The sequence below is a fragment of the Aulonocara sp. 'chitande type north' Nkhata Bay genome, linkage group LG23 (assembly GCF_057382095.1).
Source record: "Aulonocara sp. 'chitande type north' Nkhata Bay isolate Kocher_YH1m ecotype deep benthic linkage group LG23, A_spYH_male_GT1.1, whole genome shotgun sequence".
Lineage (NCBI taxonomy): Eukaryota > Metazoa > Chordata > Actinopteri > Cichliformes > Cichlidae > Aulonocara > Aulonocara sp. 'chitande type north' Nkhata Bay.
The window spans coordinates 6,223,968-6,245,387 of record NC_141365.1 but is presented as its reverse complement, the minus strand read 5'-3'; the positions used below and the strand labels follow the sequence as shown (position 1 = coordinate 6,245,387).

The 21,420-nt window shown below is 40.3% G+C and overlaps 1 protein-coding gene across 2 annotated transcripts in view; it reads left to right on the top strand.

The window, feature by feature from the left end:
* Positions 1-21,420, top strand: part of agbl4 (AGBL carboxypeptidase 4) — a 352,436-nt gene that overhangs the window by 134,759 nt on the left and 196,257 nt on the right. For both annotated transcript variants that reach the window (XM_086281543.1, XM_086281544.1), the window contains one exon: positions 6,436-6,530. In XM_086281543.1, the coding sequence (XP_086137669.1) occupies positions 6,436-6,530 (95 nt within the window). The remainder of the gene's footprint in view (positions 1-6,435; positions 6,531-21,420) is intronic.

Genomic DNA, 21,420 nt, shown 5'->3' with positions numbered 1-21,420 from the left:
ACAATTTTATGTTGTATATGGCGCTCAAAAATCTGTCAAAAATGATTTGGTATGACTTTGGTAAGCTATGCAGCCGCTCCGCTTGATGGATTGTCGGAGCATTACGGCTACCGTAGTCAGGAGCCTCGCGGAGAAATACGTACTGTGTTTCAACATAATATTACCGTATTGTGTGTGTATAAGGACCCCAAAATTGCACCTGTTAAGAGACATGCGTATGAAGCAGATTTTAAACTCAAGGCTATCAGTCGCACAGTAGAACATAGAGCAGCTGCGAGCGAATTCAGCATTATTGAATCAATGGTACAGAAGTGGAGGAAGCAAGACAAATGAGTTGAGTAAAGTTTGACTTATCTGACTGTTTTGTTTCACTTAATGCGCCTTATAATCCAGTGCACCTTATGGTCCGAAAAATACATCTAACTTTTGTGGATATTATACATGGTTATGCTCAGTATATGTCAGCCCATTCCCACTGGAAATGCCTTTTGGCTAAATTGTCAGCAAGGCATTTGTATTTGCACTGTTAAATTTTTATATAGCTTTAATGCACATAAAAAAACAGCTGCTTGTTTAAGTGAAAATAAATTGATGGGTTTTTTTTGCAGCACGGTGGCACGGTGGTTAGCACTGTTGCCGCACAGCAAGAAGGTCCTGAGTTCAATTCCAACATCAGGCCGGGGTCTTTCTGTGTGGAGTTTGCATGTTCTCCCCGTGTTTGCGTGGGTTCCCTCCGGGTACTCCGGCTTCCTCCCACCGTCCAAAGACATGCAGCTTGTGGGGATAGGTTAATTGGATAATCCAAATTGTCACTAGGTGTGAATGTGCGAGTGAATGTGAGTGCGAATGGTTGTCTGTCCCTGTGTGTTGGCCCTGCGACAGACTGGCGACCTGTCCAGGGTGTACCCCGCCTCTCGCCCTATGACAGCTGGGATAGGCTCCAGCGCCCCCCGCGACCCTGAAAAGGATAAGCGGAAGCGAATGGATGGATGGATGGATGGTTTTTTTTGCACTAATAAAATTGTGGGTAAAGTATTTTGTCTCACACCAATTATATCGTCAGTTATATCGTTATCGCAAATTTTCAAATGTATATCGTGATAAATATTGCCCTATTGGACAGTGATTACTGGAAGTGTTTCTGAGCTCATGCAGTGACTTTACCTGCCAGAATCATACGTTTTTTTAATGTAGTGTTGCCTGAGTACCTGAAGATCAAAAGCATCCTGTGTTGATTTTCAGCCTTGATCCTTGCAAACAGAGATTTCTCTAGACGCCTGGAATCTTTAGATGATATTATTGTGCTGTAGATGATGGCATATTCAAAGTCTTTGCTGCAGCGCAATTATGTGGTTTTTTTGCAGATTTGTCACTCTGCCCACTAGTACCACGTCTTTTGTTACCCCCATCCCAACATTTTTGACATGTTTTGTTGACATCAAATCAAAAATAAGCTCAGTTTAAACATTAGATGTGTTTTCAGTGCTCTACCATGAATAAACTATGGGTTTATAAGATTTGCAGATGACTGCGTTCTGTTTTTATTCACATTATACAGCGTCCACAAGATTCTTAGAATTTAGGGTATATTGTTGTTTTCTGTCCAACACTTCTAATTTGTAATGAAGCGTTCCAGCTTGATTTCATATATCTCATAGTAGTTACACTTGTTCCTCAGTTTTTCTGTCTCATGTATGATCTTTTGGCTTTTGCCTCTTTCTGGACCATTTTGCTCGTCTCTTGCTGCAATTCTTTGCTCCTACCGACTGCACTTCCATGTATGAACTAGGCCTGGATTAAAGGATTTGGATTTTACTCTCTCTGCCTCTGGTGTGTCCTGCATTTTTGTTCTCTCTCCTGTGGAGTTGTTACAATATTAAAGTCATGAAAGGTGTTAGCGGATGAACCCTGTTAAAGGCGGTACTGAAAAGATGCATTGAAAAGTACTGCAAACATACTTTTAAAGCACCAGGAAAAGAGTCATTTCTTTACCATCACATCTGTCAGTAATTTGATAGGGTTTTCACACAATTTGTTTAAGTTGATTTTGTTTTTCATTGGATTTTTTATTTTATTTTTTTTTACATTTTTTGGATAGCACAAAGAGATGACATGACATGCAGTGAACGTTTGGTCACCTGAGAAACAAACCAGTTCATGTTACTCACAGCATCTGAAAGCTGAGCTCTCAGATCACACATTTTTTGAACAAACAGAAGCATCTTGAATCCAAGAAGGAACATCGGTTAAGTTGAAGCTCAGGAAATCTGTGCAAGGAGCATGCGTTTGAGGGCAGACGTGCAGTTTTGAACATGAGCAGAGTTTTAAAGGAGAGCAGTGCAACATTAAAACAAGAAATCACTCTCTTCATTAAGCAGGATATTGTAATCCCATGGGTAAAAAAAAAAAGTGAAATAGGAAACAGAATCTGTCAAAAAATGTTACACATGTCAAAAAATCGTCAAGGAGAATGCGTGCTGGATTTTAAAAGATTGCATCGTGTTTGAGTTTTTTTGTAATCCAGTGAGAAAATGTTAAAGGGAGACAGTCCTTCCAGTTGAGTTGCATGGCCAGTGAAAGTGCAGAAGGATAGCATGTTACGATTGTGAAATGATGTGCGCCTTGTAGTGCAAGACCAGATGTAGGAGTGGAGGGTTTCATTGCTTCTTTTAGTATTTAAGAGAACATATTGTAAATTGACTGCCAGAATTGATGCAGTCTTGGATAAGTCCACAACATCTGTAATGACTTCTCTGCTGTAGTGATCTTTCTTTTGTTATGTTCTTGTCTTTACTGCTTTTAACCATTCCTCATGTTTAATAGATTACACACTGACTTTCTAATCCAATTTCACAAATCAAAAAGAGCTGGAGACTTGTATTCCTCCCTGTCTACCTACATACCAGTCCACCTGTAACCATGAGTCCATGCAGCAAAGGTAGTTTCCATTCCTATCCACGATAGCTTTCTTTCACCCCTGTTTATCTCAGTTGTGCAATTATCTTCCTGTCACTTTGTCTTTCTGTGTGTTCTGGTGTATCTACCTGGCTACTTTTTTTCTCCTCGCCTGTCTCTCACTCTCGTTTTGTGTATCACTGTGCCTGTGATTAAGTCGTCTATTTCTTCCTTATGCCCGTGTCTCTGTCATCTGTCCAGTCTTAGCTCCCTCTGAGTTAAACAGGCCGAACAAATAGATTACAAACAGTGGGTAGAGTGAATCTAAGGAGGAAGACAATCTGAATTTGTTGTGGATAAAGAATGAGGAAAGAGGCTGTGCAGTCAAAGAAAGCCAGTGGAGTCAGAGTAAGGCTGTATTTGCCTGAGGGGAAAAGGCTGAAAAGTAGCTCTCGCAACAGATGTGCGGGGCAGTAAAGTGTAATTGAAATGCCAGCAGCAATGGTCTTATCTCCCTGCTACAGGAGCCTGCTGCCAGTCTCAACATCAGTTAGATGTCATTTTACCTAAGTCTGAATCAGCCTGCCACAATCCGCAATCCCCATTCCTCTGATGCTAGACAGGAAAAAAAGGGGAGAAATGAGGGGGAGGGAGAGGAGAAAGAAGAGAAGGGAGAGAAGGGTGGGGAGTCTGTAATAGGATTTCAGTAGCATCCAGTTAACTTCCACCACCTGGACTTAGTTGGTAATTTGATATGCCCCATCAATAGGATTCATTTAGCTCACCGCAGCATTACCATTGCCATTCATTTAATTTGACTTTTTCAAAAATATATTGATTTATTTCTCCCTCCACATTTTCCCACTCGTCCTGATCCTAATCACAGTGGAGGAATGAGGGAAGGGGTGTTCCAAAATATTCTAGCTGTAAAAAGTAGACCAGACCAGAGGAGGTGAAACGCCAGACACCATGACTTTCCTCTGCGCTCCAGGCAGAGCTTAATGTTTTGGGCCTGGCAGCATCCCTATGGGGAGAACCATAATGTCCTCCCAGATTAGAGGCTGGCACTCCTCGGAGCTGCTGCCTTTTATCGGGAACTTTGTTACCACAACATGGGATCATCTGCAGGATATTAAAGCTGCCTTATTTCCTAACTGTAATGTTAATCTTTTGTGATTTTGTTTGTTATCTGTGTTGCTCTGACAACCTCCATCTGAGATTTTTCTTCAGTTACAGGTTTATATTTTTCAGTCTTTTTCATGCAACATGTGGCAGAAATGATTGGAAAGGGGTTGTTTTTATTGCTTTAAACGTCACGTCTAGCTGGATTCTAATAATTATAATCACATACAAACCCAGGCTTGTGATGGTTTTGTGTTGAAAAAAGGTTTTTTGTAAAATTGTATTCTGCCATTCTTGAAGGCCGGACAGGGTGTTAAGTTCCTTTTTCTTAATCAAAATGCAAAAAAAAAATTTTTTCTGTGTATTTGAACGTCTCATATCTTTACAGCTGCTGATTTTCTCATTGTCTTCTTCCAACCATCGTTTTTGCATTATATTTTTTCACTTCGGTGATACGTTGCACTACTACAAACAAAAAACCCGAAAGGGTATTTTAGATAAACTAAAATAAAAACGAACCTTTATGCTACAGGTACGTTAGGGAAAACAGTGGTTAAAGACTGTGGCAAGACCAAAATTATTGCAATCAAGCAATAATCTTACACTCTCATTGCCTTTGAAATGGTTGCTTCCAAGACAGGGACAGGGCTGCAACCACCGCTTCCTTGGTGCAAGCGTTGGCAGTTCGTCTTGTAATTGGAAGGTTGCCGGTTCGAGCCCCGGCTCCAAGAGTCTCGGTCGTTGTGTCCTTGGGCAAGACACTTCACCCGTTGCCTACTGGTGGTGCTCAGAGGGCCCAGTGGTGCCAGTGTCCGGCAGCCTCGCCTCTGCCAGTGCGCCCCAGGGGGCACTGACAGGGGCGCACTGTGGCTACAATGTAGCTGCCATCACCAGTGTGTGAATGGGTGAATGACTGAATGTAGTGTAAAGCGCTTTGGGGTCAATAGGGACTAAGTAAAGTGCTATACAAATACAGGCCATTTACTATTCGCTTTAAGACGTTTCACCTCTCATCTGAAAAGCTTCTTCAGTTCAAGGGTCAAATGGTGGAGAGTCCCAGATTTAAGCCCTATGGGAGTGTCTCCCCAAGAGGGACATGGACCCCCTATTGATCCTCTACCTAATCACACGAGCTGAGGTGTGAAAACGGGCGTAGGGCACAATCAGCTAAGGTTTCAGGTGAACTTATTGTGAAACCTAGCCCCACCCTATCATGTGACTTAGTGAGGTCAAATGGCCCAGGATGTGAGTGGGAGTTAAGGCGTCTGGGAAGGGATCTCTAAACTGGATTATAGATGGCAGACAGTTGGTGTCGTAAGTCGGCGGTGGCTTACCTTACTCCTGGAGGGAAGATGAAGGGAGCATCCCAACCATCTTTTAATCAAATTTTGAATTTGGGATCTCAGCTTGACAGAAAGGTTGCCAAACCATGTACTGATACATGTAACAGATAACAGAGTCAACAGCTGCTGTAAAAGTAGTATAAAAAATATAGTTCAATCACTGATATAGTTTGCGATTGAATGGGCCAAGTTGTCAGTTACATACAATCAGTTTTTTCTAATATTATAATTATATAATAATAAGTGTGATAAAAAAAAAACACATCTGATACCATCTGTTACAAATCTGTTTCCATTTTCATACAGAGAAATTCACGTTAAGCAGAACTGAACATCGACTGCTTCCACTCAAATCCCAGCCGAATTTCACAGATCTGAAACTGAAATTCAGAATTTCCTCCACAAACAGTGACATGCATCGCAGATGAATTGCATTCATCCGTGCAAACTAATTCGTATTGATTCCAACATGTTGGCGATCTTTCTGCATTTAAAAATTAGATGGCAGTTATTTGCAAACTTTCTCCAGTCAATCTAAGAGTGACTGAAGTTTGTCCAAGTTGGTTCCAATTGCTTGGAGACAGGTTGAAGTTGCTGAATGCTTATCCTCTGGGCAACCAGGTGGTCCCTGTAATTACTTCCAATCAGTCACCAAACACAAAAAATAAATCCTTGCATCACTGGAAACTAGACATTTTATTCAGTTGTGACTAAGCCATAAAACTCATCAGAATTACTGCAATTATATTTTTTTAACGTACAAAACAAATTAAAGTTAATCTCTACACAAGCACACAGAGGCTCCGTGTTCGTTAAGTTAGGGAAGTGTGTCTGACGTTGTTTGATTTATATACCGCATTATTCTACTGTTATAAGACAGACTAGAACACTGAGAGTAACAGAAAAAAAATAGTTAAAATTATACACTCTTTGAAACTGAAGCTAAACTGATTTGAAAACCAGAATTTAAAAACTAAAAAACACCCCTTTAAAACGCTTATGATTACTCTGTCAGGAACCCACTTGTCTTTATGCTGCTACTAGCTTTGAGAATTTTTTATGTTTTTTCTTTCAGAGGGTGATTTTCAATGTGGTCAACTTCTCCAAGACAAAGAGCCTGTACAGAGACGGCATGTCCCCTGTAGTGAAGTCTACCAGCAGGCCAAAATGGTAAGTTTGCAACGACATAAGCAGCATTTCTAGAAGCAATATGTTAAATAATTAGTGCTCCGATTGTTGTTTAATATTGTCCTACTAGAACAGAGTATTTATAGACTTTCTGCAACTTTGAAATACTTTTCTTCTCCACCTGGCAGCTGACCCACACATTCCTAAGCACATAGACAGACACACACACACCCTAAAGACTGATACTTTAGATTTCCAGAGTGGATGCGTCTGGGTGCATTAGCATGTGATCCATTGGTTGCCAGTATGATGGCTGTCTGATGTAATAACGCTTGACTGATGGATGCAGAAATGTGTGTGTATGGTTGCATGCATATATATATATATATATGTGTGTGTGTGTGTGTGTGCGTGCGTGTGAATGGATAGGTATGGCAGGAGGGAACAGGGAGGGTGCGGTGGGGTTGGGCGTAGCGTCTGCCAAGCAGACTGGTGTATCCAGTGGGGCGAAGAACAGGATAGCGTGATGAAGTGTTGCCATCCAAGAGAAGCCCTGACATCTGTCATCAGTTGATGGAGGGCATCCGCAGAAACGCCAGGCATCTGCCACCCTGAGCTGTGTGCGTCTGCTAGCCTAGCGCTCGCACCGACCATGCCGTAGCATGCCGGTCGCAGGCTAATGGGAAGAGACAATGAGCACGACACCAGAGAAGTGGAAAGATGAACTGCTGTCTGCAGTACAGTACAGAACAACACGATGCAGCTTAGCTCGGCCTCCTGGCTCCTTCTGTTTTGATTTTATGTAGTAGTTGCAAGTTTGTCTGTTGTGCGTGTAGGGGTATGGCTTTATCACAGCGCACCAGCCTCTCCCATTGTCTCCTCCTGCCACTGACTGATTTACAAGTGAAGCTAGCAGCCGTTTGCTTTAAAATCTGTGGGGGTTTTTTTCAGGTAGGTTTATTTATACTGCCAAATAGGCTACTGTGACGACAGTTTAAATCCGCAGTAATTTATATGATAATTTCAGGTAATTAATGTCCCAGGTGACGAAAACCTGGTTCTGCATAGCCTTAACTTCTCATTTGACATAATCTTGAATTGCTGAGGAGTTAATCTGCGCAGAGCCCTCATTGGGTCATTTAGTTCCCAAAGCTTTTCTAAATACACTAATCATGCAACCTTGCCCATGTTTATGTTCCAATCAGCGCTCATAAAAAAGTGTTTAAGTGACAGACGCAGCAGGAGGTGATGTTACTGAGGCCTGACTCCATTTACCTCCTCAGGCTAATAACCACTCCTCTCAGCACTGTGGCGTCTAAGGGGGCATAATGTCTCCTGCACTCGTAGAGATATTTTCCACTGTCAGGGGCGTCCAGGACCACAGCTGACATTGTTTGTGTCCCCACAAAGTGGTCAAGATGCTTTTAACACAACCTCCTCTATTTGACTTTCCATGAGCACAACAAAGCGCAGACAGCTCCTAAAGTAGCAATCTTCTTTTTGACAGCTACAGATATGGAATAAATAAAAAGGCAGAGCATGGAGAGCTTCGCCTGTCTGATCCAAACTCACACAAGACAGGATGAAGAAGGTACGAGAGAGAGAAAGAGAGAGAGATGGAAAGAGAGAGGCAGACTTGCAGAAAAAGACAGAAAGGATAGAGGAAGAAAAACACAAAGTACAAGAAAGAGATTACTGAGACAGGTAGACGGGGGAGGGGAGCGGGGAAAGGTTGCCCTCCGACTCCCACCGCCCACCACCCAATGTCTGTATTTATCAAAAGAATCGTCAGTATTAGCTCAGGAGTTGAAGCCTTTATCTCCCTGTGCAGGTGCCTTATGTCCTGGGGCCCCAGCATCGCTTGGTGCTAGAGGCTGCAGGGCTCAGCTGGCTTCGGCTAAGCTGGGCATTTCAGAGAGAGACAACTGGCAGATTACAGTCCAGCAGGACGTTTGTTGCTACAGGTGGAAGGATCTGTCCTCCATCCCTTACTCCATCCCTTTTTCGTCCATGACTCCTCCAGCTGTGAGCTGACAGGGGTCACTGCATTTTATCACATTGAAACAGAGCTATAGGTTGCAAATATGTTGTTGAATAAACTAATTTAAAATGACTACAGTTTACATTAATCCTTATATGATTGCCAAGGAAGTTTTTCAAGATTGAGTTGACCGTCAGCTTTAGCAAAGAGGTTCCTTTTGTCTTATCATTTGTGCTTTATTTGGTACTGCGATTTGGCTCGTGGAATTACAAATCGATTTCAAGTTCAGTGTTTGCAAGTCAAAGGAAATAGAGTGAGCCATATTTTCTCATACTAGTCTGTCGAGCACAACAGCCCCCTTGGTGACACTAGGTGCCAACCGCACTCCCTGCGGTCTGCTAGTTGTTAGACTGCTAGAGCAAAGAATTGCTCAGCATCCTTATTTTCTGGGATAAGCTAATTAGAAAGTCAAAGAGCGTGGTGTAATGCAGCTGCTGGAGGCCAGAATGCCGTGGGGTGGGGTAATGGCCAAGACGGTTGCATGAGACTGACTGCATCAACCGGCAGATGCCTCATGCAGAGTCTCGTGTGGGAGTGGGGTAAGACTAGAGAGCACAGGACGACGGCACAGAAAGTGGAAGATATTTTCAGCCTTGCATGAGAGGGCTACTGCTAGCAGTTATTTTTGTTTCATTTAACATGCAGATTTTAAAAAAAGTTTAAATGTTAATAATAAGTCACGGAGTCCAGCGCAACCACTTCAGATGTCTTGTTTTATTTATCCAACAGTCCAGCCCCCAAACATCAGTTTGTAGTGTAAATTCTCACATTTATGAACCCCAGAGTGGAGACTGTTTGGTTGATAAGTGATCGATTAACTTTATGATCAATAACTCTGATCTGGGCTACGATACAGCAATTAGTCTAGCAACTGAGTGGCTTTATAACCAGCCAGCATCATAAATAAAGTTTGGTTTTACAAATTCTTTAAGCTTTACACTGTACAGCAGATAATTTAGATTTTACATTTGTTTTGGATATTATTGGGAATTTGAATTCCCCCCAAAAAGATCTGCAGTGTGCCTTTTAATTAACTTTCCAGTTTTTCGACACTCAGTAGGTATATGGATAAAAATAGCTACACCTCTAACTGAGCCAGCAGATGAACAGTCAGAGTTGGAGGAAATAGGTTGCCAAATATTGCTTCTAAAGTTAGAACCAGTCAACCTTGGGAAAGGGTAAATGCTTTTTTCCCCTTTTCTTTATAGGAGTCAACAATAAAACAGAAGCCTGCTTTTCAAGCAATTGTGCTCAGCTCCAAGAGACAGACAGAGTTAGTCAGTCGATGAGTCAGTCAGCGTCGTTTTGCTTCTCAGCCACAATCCTTCCTGTAAGCGTGTGATGCAATAGCTTAGTGAAATTCTATTTGGAGATGTCTGTCTCTCCATCCAGGTGAGTGTTAGCAGTAATTGTTCTGTCAATCAGCAATGCTGCTTCTCGCTTGTTTTCCTCACCACCTGGTATGTCCTGGCAGAGGGTGAGGGGCAAGGAGAGGTGAGACACGGGGAATAAAGGAGAAAGGATACCTCCATCGCTCTATGTGCCGCTCCCTGCTCACCTTTGGATGTCTTTACAGTGTTATATTTGTCCTCTTGTGCGTCCGTTCTCACCTCCCTCTTATGTCCCATGTTTTCCTTGGTTTGTCTTACTTCTGCTTACTTTAATTCAGTTTTTCTTTTATGTTCATTTTTCCCCGTTGTCTTGTCATCTCAACTTTTTGCATAACTTTAATGTACCGTATTTTTCGGACCATAAGGCGCATTAAGCGAAACAAAACAGTCAGATAAGTCAAACTTTTCTCAACTCATTCTTCTTGCTTCCTCCACTTCTGTACCATTGATTCATTAATGTTGAATTCTCTCACAGCTGCTCTATTCCCATGTTGTTGCAGTATATTAATGACTAACCTCGTATTGTGGATGGATTATCTCAGTTGTTCTCCTGACTGAAGTTTGGTCCGTTTACAGCATCGTGACATGCAATTGCATTTGTCCCTAACCATCGGGAACCCTCTCTTTAACTTTTATAGAGTGGAAAAAAGGTTAGCGTTCATCCTCCAGCTTCACTGCGTGTGTGTTATGCTAACATAGCAGCTGTGTCACTAGCGATCATGAAGCACATCATTATATACCAGCTAGCCCAACTTTAGTAAACCTACAAACCTCACTGCTGTTTAGTTTTCTGTCTTGATTTATGTTGGAAGTGATAGCAGAGCTATAGGTTTTAATTTATTCAAAACTCTCTCAGTCAGAACATGCTATATCAAGCTCCTTTGACTACGATGACCTGGATGACTGAGAACCTTCACAGAGACATGCTATATCATGTTTAGGTGGAAACTAGCAAGCTAACTTCCTGCTAACTTCTAACTGTGTTAAATTTCATAAATTCTGTTTTCATGGATGCCTGGATGTTAAACTTAATTGTTACACCTGGTAAAGCAGCAACGCTGATCTTTTTTTTTTTAAAAAGATGAAAGAATTTAGACCGTTTTTAACTCTTAGTGATGCCGCAGTGTTCGTTTGACTTTGGGACATGAAGCGGACTTTTGGACTCAGATTACTCTGCGAGGCTCCTGACTACGGCAGGTGTAATGCTCCGACAATCCATCAAGTGGTGCGGCTTCATAGCTTACCAAAGTCGTACTAAAACATTTTTTGACAGATTTTTGAGTGCCGTGTACCACATAAAATTGGTTCGAGGTCAGTAAGCACAACCTGAATTCATACATAAGGCACACCGGATTATAAGGCACAAAATTTTAGTTTTAAGTGCGCCTTATAGCCCGAAAAATACGGTGCACGTCTTCCTTCCCTCAGCTGCATTTCAGGTATTGGGATTTTCAATGGCTCTGTAAACTGCGTTGTCATAATGTCTTAGTAAGAACTCATAAATAGCCTCACTGTTTATGTTTCATATGCTTGAAAGGGAAAAAAGTATCAGCCACTATAACTGCTATTTAAATCCCCAAATATCGGTACTGGTATTGTTCTTAAAAGCACCTGTTTACCCATCCAGAAGATATGGAGTAACAGTAATTTTGGTTTACCACCTACCAAGTATATTAATTTTTAATTTTTTTAACAGCTGAAAACTTGACACCAGCTCATCCAAGACCTTGTCTCTCTGCTGCAGCTTGAAGACACTGTGAGAGTGAAGTAAAACTAGAAAAATTTGCATTTCCTGCGAAAATGCAGTGTGGATGCTTAACGCTGAAGCTGTATGCAAAAAGTAGCTGAAAAAGCTGAAAAGTTGCAGAAATTGTAAAAACTTTGCAGAAGCAAAAGAAGTTTGCTAAAATGGAATAACTTAGCAGAACTGCAATATCTTAGAGGAAACATAATACTTGGCAGAAATACAATAGCATAGCAGAATTTAGCAGAAATATTGTAACTTACCAGAAACATGATAACTTCTCAAAAATACAAGAATTTAGGAGAAATAGTATAAGATAACAGAAAGAATATATTTAGCCAAAAATACTTAAACATTACAGAAACACTATGATTTAGAAAAATAGTACAACAGAGCAGAAATATTGTGATTTACCATAGACACTGTGATGAACTATGAATATTGTAATTTTAAATTAAGACTATGTTTTAGCACAAATATTATAATTTGGCAGAAATACTATAATTTAGCAGAAATACTATATTAAGCACAAATCCTATAAAAAGCAGAAATGGTATGATTAAGCACAAATACTACATTTAGTAGAAATACTTTGTTTTAGCACAAATCCCATAAAAAGCAGAAATACTGTACTATGATTTAGTAGAAAAACTATAATTAATCAGAAATACTAAATTTAGCAGAAATACTATATTAAGCACAAATACTATAAAAAGCAGAAATAGTATGATTAAGCATAAATACTACATTTAGCAGAAATACTATATTAAGCACAAATCCTATAAAAGCAGAAATAGTATATTAAGCACAAATCTTATAAAATAGCAGAAATAGTATGATTTAGCACAATAGTAATAAGTTAAACAGAAAAATTGGAAAAGCAAAATGGACAGCTGAAAAAATGCTGAACATGCTGAGGGTCCCTCAAATATACTTGTTAAATGACAAAAATCTGCAAAAAAATTTATTACAGCCACACAATCACAAATATGTACACATGAGGAAACACACATACACAGAGAGACCCACACACAAGATCCAATTCAGTCAACCAGTCTAAATATATTGAATTTAAATCTTAGAATGAGATCATCCCATTAAAAGCCTTTCTCTCTCTCTCTCTCTCTCTCTCTCTGTCACACACACACACACACACACACACACACACACACACACACAGGGAGAGAGAAGTAAGTTTCTAGGTCAGCCTGGGAGCTGGTGAATTTGAATCCACCAATCAGAGAGGCTGTGCACTTTTCCCCACCAAAACAGGTGCATCTGTTTACACACGCAGCAGCACAGAGAGACACAGGATTTTTGCAGTCTATTTCTCATAGTGACGACTCCCCTCAAACAAATGACCGTAATTTCCTAACCGTAGGGGCTAGAACGGTCATTCTTACACCGTTTTGTTCAGAAGAGATGGGGGAATCTTCAAGTGTTGACAATTTAATATGAAAATATGAATTTTTAGAGATATATGACATGGATGACTTGTTGACTTAGAAGCCACGAATTCCCCAATATGCAAATTTGAATGCCTGAGACCACATATGTGATTGGCTGGCTGGGAAGCCGTGCAGGCCCTGATTTGTGGATTTGAATTCCTCAGCCCTCAGATATGATTGGCTGGCTTAGAAGCCACGAAGGCCCCAATATGCAAATTTGAATGCCTCAGGACACTTATTTGATTGGCTGGGAAACTGTGCAGGCCCTGATTAGAAAATTTGAATGTCTCAGTCCTCACAGAGGATTGGCTGCCTGGGGACCTGGCAGAAATATATAGAAATACTATTATTAAGCATAAATACTACATTTAGTAGAAATACTATGTTTTAGCACAAATATTATAAAAAGAAGAAAAACTATAATTTAGCAGAAATACTATATTAAGCACAAATCCTATAAAAAGCAGAAATACTATAATTTAGAACAAATAGTATAAAAAGCAGAAATACTATAATTTAGCAGAAATACTATGTTAGGCACAAATCCTATAAAAAGCAGAAATACTATAATTTAGCAGAAATACTATGTTAGGCACAAATCCTATAAAAAGCAGAAATACTATAATTTAGCAGAAATACTATATTAGGCATAAATCCTATGAAAAGCAGAAATATTATGATTTAGCAGAAATACTGTGTTTAGCACAAGTACCGAAAAGTACCAGAAATACTATGATTTAGCAGAATAGTAATAACTTATTGAAACACAAATGCACAGAGGGACACACAAACACAGGCTCTAATCCAGTCAACCAGTCTAACTATGTTCAATTTAAATCCTACAATGACATGCTGTCAAATAAGGGCAGGGTCCTCTCTCTCCCACTAAACACACACACACACACACACACACACACACACACACACACACACACACACACACACACACACACACACACACACACACACAGGGAGAGAGGACTAAGTTTCTAGGTCAGCCTGGGAGCTGCTGAATTTGAATCCACCAATCAGAGAGGCTGTTTACGTTTTCCCGCCAAAACAGGTGCCTCTTTTTACACACGCAGCACAGAGACATAGACCTGCTTCTTTCAGTTTATTTCACATAGTGAGGATTCCCCTCAAACAAATGACCATAATTTCCTAACCATAGGGGCTAGAGCGGTCATTCTTACACCGTTTTGTTCAGAAGAGATGGGGGAATCTTCAAGTGTTGACAATTTATCATTAAAATATGAATTTTTAGAGATATATGACATGGATGACTTGTTGACTTAGAAACCACGAATTCCCCAATATGCAAATTTGAATACCTGGAGCCCACATACATGATTGGCTGGCTGGGAAGCTGTGCAGTTCCTGATTTGTGGATTTGAATTCCTCAGCCCTCAGATATGATTGGCTGGCTTAGAAGCCATGAAGGCCCCAATATGCAAATTTGAATGCCTCAGGACACATATATGATTGGCTGGGAAGCCGTGCAGGCCCTGATTTGAAAATTTGAATTTCTCAGTCCTCACAGAGGATTGGCTGCCTGGGGACCTGGCAGAAATATATAGAAATACTATGATTAAGCATAAATACTACATTTAGTAGAAATACTATGTTTTAGCACAAATACTATAAAAAGCAGAAATACTATAATTTAGCAGAAATACTATATTAAGCACAAATCCTATAAAAAGCAGAAATAGGATGATTAAGCATAAACACTACATTTAGTAGAAATACTATGTTTGAGCAAAAATCCTATAAAAAGCAGAAATACTATATTAGGCACAAATCCCATAAAAAGCAGAAATAGTATGATTAAGCATAAATACTACATTTAGTAGAAATACTATGTTTTAGCACAAATAGTATAAAAAGCAGAAATATTGTAATTTAGCAGAAATACTATATTAGGCACAAATCTTATAAAATAGCAGAAATAGTATTATTTAGCACAATAGTAATAAGTTAAACAGAAAAATTGGAAAAGCAAAATGGACAGCTGAAAAAATGCTGAACATGCTGAGGGTCCCTCAAATATACTTGTTAAATGAAAAAATCAGCAAAAAAATGCACAGGGAGAGAGAAGTAAGTTTCTAGGTCAGCCTGGGAGCTGCTGAATTTGAATCCACCAATCAGAGAGCCTGTGTACTTTTTCCCGCCAAAACATGTGCCTCTTTTTACACACGCAGCAGAGAGAGGCACAGGATTATTGCAGCCTATTTCTCATAGTGAGGACTCCCCTCAAACAAATGACCATAATTTCCAAACCGTAGGGGCTAGAGCGGTCATTCTTACACCGTTTTGTTCAGAAGAGATGGGGGGATCTTCCAGTGTTTACAATTTATCATTAAAATATGAATTATTAAAGATATTTGACTTGTAATGCACCATAACTGAGTAGAGCGAAGCAAAAACTGCCTTGACTTGCCCTCAAACAACGCTTTCTAACTCGAAATCTATTTGGAGTATCGATATCATTCTTTCACCGTAAGAGACAGCAGGCTTTGGTGAACAATCATGGAAATTTTCAGGTCTCTGTGGAAATCCAACAAAAAGTTATGACGAGAGAAAAAAGTGGTTCATTTCCACAGTTTGAAATCTGAAGAAATCTGAGCGAAGGACGAATTTCCTACCCTCAAACAAGTCCAACTCATTTCAGAACGGTAATAGGTGAGAAAGAAATTCTTGAATTGTGAGCGTCAGGGGTGTCTGAAGATATTCGGGGACAAGCCTCATGTCTTAACTTTGCTTCGTTAAGGAGATATGACGATTCGAATATGCCTCTCATTACAGAAATCCAGCGGTGATTTTGAACAAGCTCTCCATTCACTTTATATGGAGAGTTTTCTGACCTTGTGTTAGTCTGAGGAGATTTGCAAAAATTCTATAAATCCCACAACAATGATGGTGACATTTTCTGAAAGCCAGCAAAAATACCTACGTTTTGATGTATAATTTGTGGAAGTTGAGTGAAAATTGAGCAAGTAGCAGGAAGTTGTTCGGACATGAAGTGAAAATTGCAAAACCTTCAGTGGCACACTGGAAGCCAAGAGCATAGCAACCATAACAACACATGTATTTTGTGAAAAATCACAATTTTGCAACTCAAAACTTTAAGAGGCATAAAAGTAAAACAGTAAAAGATTTGAAAAAGCTGAATCATACCTGAATAGCCCAATAATTTGTGAACATTTTAAAGTTTGAATGGTTGTTCTAGGTGAAAATATGAGGAAGTAGTTAAGTTTCAAAAACAAGCAAATTTTAGCAGAATTGCTGAAGTTTCCCATTCATTTCAATGGGACAAATTAAAGGAAAAAAGTGGAATATTTTAAAAAGTATAATAGTTAAAAATAGCAAAAATCATAGCAGGAATTAGCAAAAATAGCTGAATAGTTTAAAATTTGAACGGTGAAAATCGGCTGAAAATTGTGGAAGTAGTTTAACGGCGAAAAGTGTACGGAAGCAACTAGAATAATAATAATAATAATAAAGAATAAAGAGAAACAGGAACTCAATAGTGTGGATGCTTAAGCATCCACACAATTATAGTGCTGAGGACTGGAAGTGAGTTGAAAGTCTTACTGTAGGGTGACAGTTTTCTGGGGTTTTTCCAGTAAAAATGTCCCCTTTCACATACAAATAGCTACGTAATGCACAGTTAATCTTTAATACCTGGTTATAAATGCAATAATATTGACTGGATTTGAGAGGATTTGTAGCAACAAATATCCAAGTCAGGCGCTCCCATTTCACTCGAACCAACAGTTTTATTGTTTATTGTGTTTTAAAATTACAATTAAGTTTATTAGAAATGTAGAAAAATAAAATCACAAAAAAAAATCAGCACCAAACTGGGAGAACTAGCCCTTCTTAGAGTTTGTACTTGTAAGGCCTGCAGTACGAAGGAAATTGCACCTGTCAAGCTCATAAAGAAACCTCTCATCCAGCACCTGACACACATCCCAGACCTCTAACTGCCGTAGCGCTGAACTGAGCCATTTGGGTCTGAAAATGTGTAATAGTAGCGAGGGAGATGGTCCCTCTATCGAGGACAGAGTGTCAGGCAATGAATTGAAGACAGACAGACTGTAAAGCTTGTGCCAGAACCACAGCAGAAAGGCCTGACTCCTCTTTACATTCAGTGTGTCCGCACTTCCCTCTCCTCTTGCCGCTCCTCCCCAGCCACTGAGCCACTTGCACAATTAACCATGTGGCATGCCTTTTTAATAATAGACCTTTTAATTGTCGGCGAATGAAGAGTGATGTAAAATAGCTAATAGCTTGTGCTAATTAATGGGGGAATTGAACGCTTGTTAATTAAGGGCAAACAGGACAAGGACCGGCTCGGGTAATTTGAGCAATAAAACCGAGACTAACGATTAATTTCCAAACAGACTCGCTTCATAAAAACATCAAGCGACCCCGGCTTTGCTGTTTGAAAACACTCGCCCCACCGTATCCTCCAACCACAGTCACACGCATATAAGTATACACTGAGGAAATATAAACAGACATGTCCTGGCTTCCTACATATGACTCCCAGTAGATGTGATATAACAAGACAAATAGTGTCTTCAGAATGCAATATAAAGATTATTAGCCATAACAAGTGTCTCGGCGGTATTATACAATGTCCGATTTGCTTGTTTCATACTAAAACTCACTATGTTAAATCGAGTAATTCCACGTCTAGTTATGATATTTAGTACTTGCCCAGTTCTCAGTTTGCACATGTCCCTATGGTCATACTTAGACATGAGCCATGGCGATCACATCCACTATCTTCCTCAAGAGACCCGAGGAGCTTTACTGTCTTTTCACATCCATATTTCTCAATTTCAGATCTTTACTGCATTGTTCTACTGTACCATCATTTTTATTACACCTACAGTATACTGTGCCTGCAGCTACTATCTCGATGTTGCTGGCCTGTGTGTTTAATTTAAAATACAGACTGCGTTCGGTGCTGTTTCTCTACTCTCAGGTCCGTTTTGGAAAGGTGAACCGTAGCAATCATTTGACCGTCTGTGGGTTTTCATATAAGAATTTTAAATTAAAAAAATGCTTTTTATGATGTTTCTCTCTGTCAACATTGTCCGCGATAAGGGAGATGGACACAATCTTTTAATAAAAACCTGAAAAAGTGAAACGCACACACTTGTAATTATCTGTGACTGGATCATCTGAAAAGAGGAAATTGACTGATCTTTGAGTCAGAGTGAATATTTGGAAAGAGAAGAAGAGAATACCTGATATACCGGCAAACTTACTCTTGACTCTTACCGAAGTATAGAGTGACGTTCTGGCCACTTGTGCCTTTCCAGTTGTCTTCAAAGAATTGAGAGAGGAAAGTGATCACAAAGCTCTGTTTTATTAGAGGAAATGGCATCGCTCTCATTTTCCTCTTTTAGTTTCCATCTGGGAGCCTTTATTCTTTTTCGGTAGGACCAACTGCGAGACAGAGGGGGAGCAGCTCCAATCAAAACAATCAACAGCACGTGCAGCTTCCTTGTTCACAGAAACTCATTAGTATGCTGCCAGAGGTGGTGAAAGAGGATTATGTGGGAGAAATAATGGGACAAAATGTAGCAAATAGATTAATAATCTTTTGCATGAGGATAAGGATGTGCACAAGAGTTTGTGTATCTGTGGGTGTGTGCACAATAGCGCAAATGCAGTTTTGGGAGAAAGTGTGTATAGTGGCAGAGAGGCAACTTGCTTCTGACTCTCCATTCAACCCACAAAATGACTTACCTGGACAGTTTTATGTTTGCCTGGAGGAGAATTAAAAAGGCACTTCATTTCCCCTTTTACAGGCTGGGTACGCATGTCAGTGCAGCCCTCCCTGAAAGCGCTCTAATCTAAATGCTTTTGTCAGGGGAGATTTGGTAGATTGCACTAGGCAGAGGTACAAATTGGTTGTGTCATCTTATAATGAACTAGGTGAGGCGTTGCAGTTTTTCTGCAGCCAACAGTCCCCTGATTACTGTATTGTGAGTCACTGCTGCTTTTAGTATTGTAGGCAGAATAGCTCACCTTCACCTCTCTTTGTTCAGGAAACTTGATCTCATGAACATTGCAAAATGTTTTGTCGTAGTAAGCCCAGTGTGACAAAAGACGAATTGTTCAACAGCTTGTCCAAGAGAAATATTATATACATGCAGCTGGCTTTACATTGCATATGTAGCAGTCCGTCGTGCGTGGTGTGCAGAATACTTTGAGATGTTTTGAGGTGTTGATGCTTGGCTATAAGTTGTTTGAAGCTTATTGAGTGTGCTCAGCACGTCAGCGCATTGACCCCCTGACTTCAACACAAGCATTATGGATATCTCAGCAGTTTCACAAAGCCATGCTGTCAGGTGTTTACGGGACATATTAGGACACTCCTGGTTGGTATCTGCATTCTGCCATAGACAGGAATGTGTGAGTGGGAGTGAGTGTATGTTTGTGTGTGTGTAGCAGGCACTGTGATGAATTCAAATGGATCAGCTAAGTCAACAGCGGTGTGGCAGAGGTTCCAGTTTCACTGATGTTTCAGCACGGCCAGATAAAACCAGTCTTCTCGCTCCTTTGGAAAAGGATTTTGATGGAAATCCTCCTGGTTCCCCTAATTGCATTCTTTCATTTCTTGATGACAAGACTTCTCTCTCTTAGCTCATTTGAGAATTTCTTTGCTTTGTCCACATTTAAATCTGTGCTTAAACTTTTTTTTGTGGCTAGTCACCTTTGTATTATTTATATAAGTTATTGAAATGAGTATCCTCTCTGTGCTGCTCACTGTGTCTGGATGTCAAAGAAGTGAGCGGCGAAATTAAGTGTGAAGTCGGGGGATTCGCCTGTCTCAAAACTCATGACTGGGATTTAATTACTCCGTCCGAGTTAAAGTTACAAAAGGAAAATTATGTAGGGAGCGAGGTGGAAACTGGACAATTTAACATGTGAAAGATGTATTTATTTAGTCTCCCTCCCCTAATTATGTAATATACAACAGTCAGACACAAGTTATGTTTATTTTTCAACAGTCTTTGATTTTTTCCGTCTTCTTGCTGTCACTATCTCGTCACTGTCCCCTGTTGCTCCTGTGGTTTTCTTATGCTTGCAATGATGATCACATATATCACAGTTTCTATCGACCACTCAAACAGCAGTTTGCCGGTGAAGAGTATGTGCATGCAAGCCTGAAGGTAGTGTTTCAAATCAGAGACACAGCTACATGTAGGAGCATGCTCAGTGTTCACAGGGTTGTACACAGTGAATTTGTTCCCCAAGGTCAGACTGTCGACATGGAGTTCTGCTTTAATGTCTTTAGGCTTCTGAGGGAGAACATTCAGTACTTGTGTTAGATCCACAGACAGATGGAGTCACCATGACATCACTTATTGGTTAGTGAAGACCTGCTTATGAAGCCTCAAGCTGAGCGCTTTCCACATTTGCAACTTAACTTTTTGAAATCTGAAATCAGACTGAAGACTGAAACTGGTCTAGTGTAAAAAAAAAAGGGGTGGAAAGCACCAAAAGCCAATATAGTTATGGTAAGACAAGCTGCACCATGAAAAGGAAATTACCCCGTCTCTCTCTCTCTCAGGTGTGCCTGTCAGGGTTCATTAGTGAAATTTCTTGCCTTCTTAATGGGGTTGGGAACATCAGTTGTGTTGTGCAGGAGTCAGGTTAGTTCACAGCTGACAGCCCTATTTGACAGCTGTTAGAATTCATATTATGGCAAGAACCAATCAGCTAAGTAAAGAGAAACAACAACACATCATTACTTTAAGAACTGAAGGTCAGTCACTCTGGAAAATTACTATAACTTTGAATGTGGCCCCAAGTGCAGTTGCAAAAACCATCAAGCGCTACCAGGAAACTGGCTCACACATGGACCGGCCGTAAAATGAAACGATAGATGTTTTTATATCGTCATCCGATATATATCGTTATATCGAACAGCCCTAGAGTCGACATTAGATCAGTGGGAATCTGTGCTTTGGTCTGATTAGTCCAATTTTGAGATCTTTGGTTCCTCAAGGCCTGGGAGCTTGAGGGTCCTGTGCAGTATCTTAGCTGTTCCTAGGACTGCGCTTTTCTGCACAGACATCTCCGATGTTGTTCCTGGGATCTGCTGGAGCCACTCGCCTAGTTTGGGAGTCACCGCACTTAGTGCTCCGATTACCACTGGGACCACCGTTACCTTCACCCTCCACATCCTCTCGAGCTCTTCTCTGAGCCCTTGGTATTTCTCCAGCTTCTCGTGTTCCTTCTTCCTGATATTGCTGTCATTCGGAACTGCTACATCGATCAC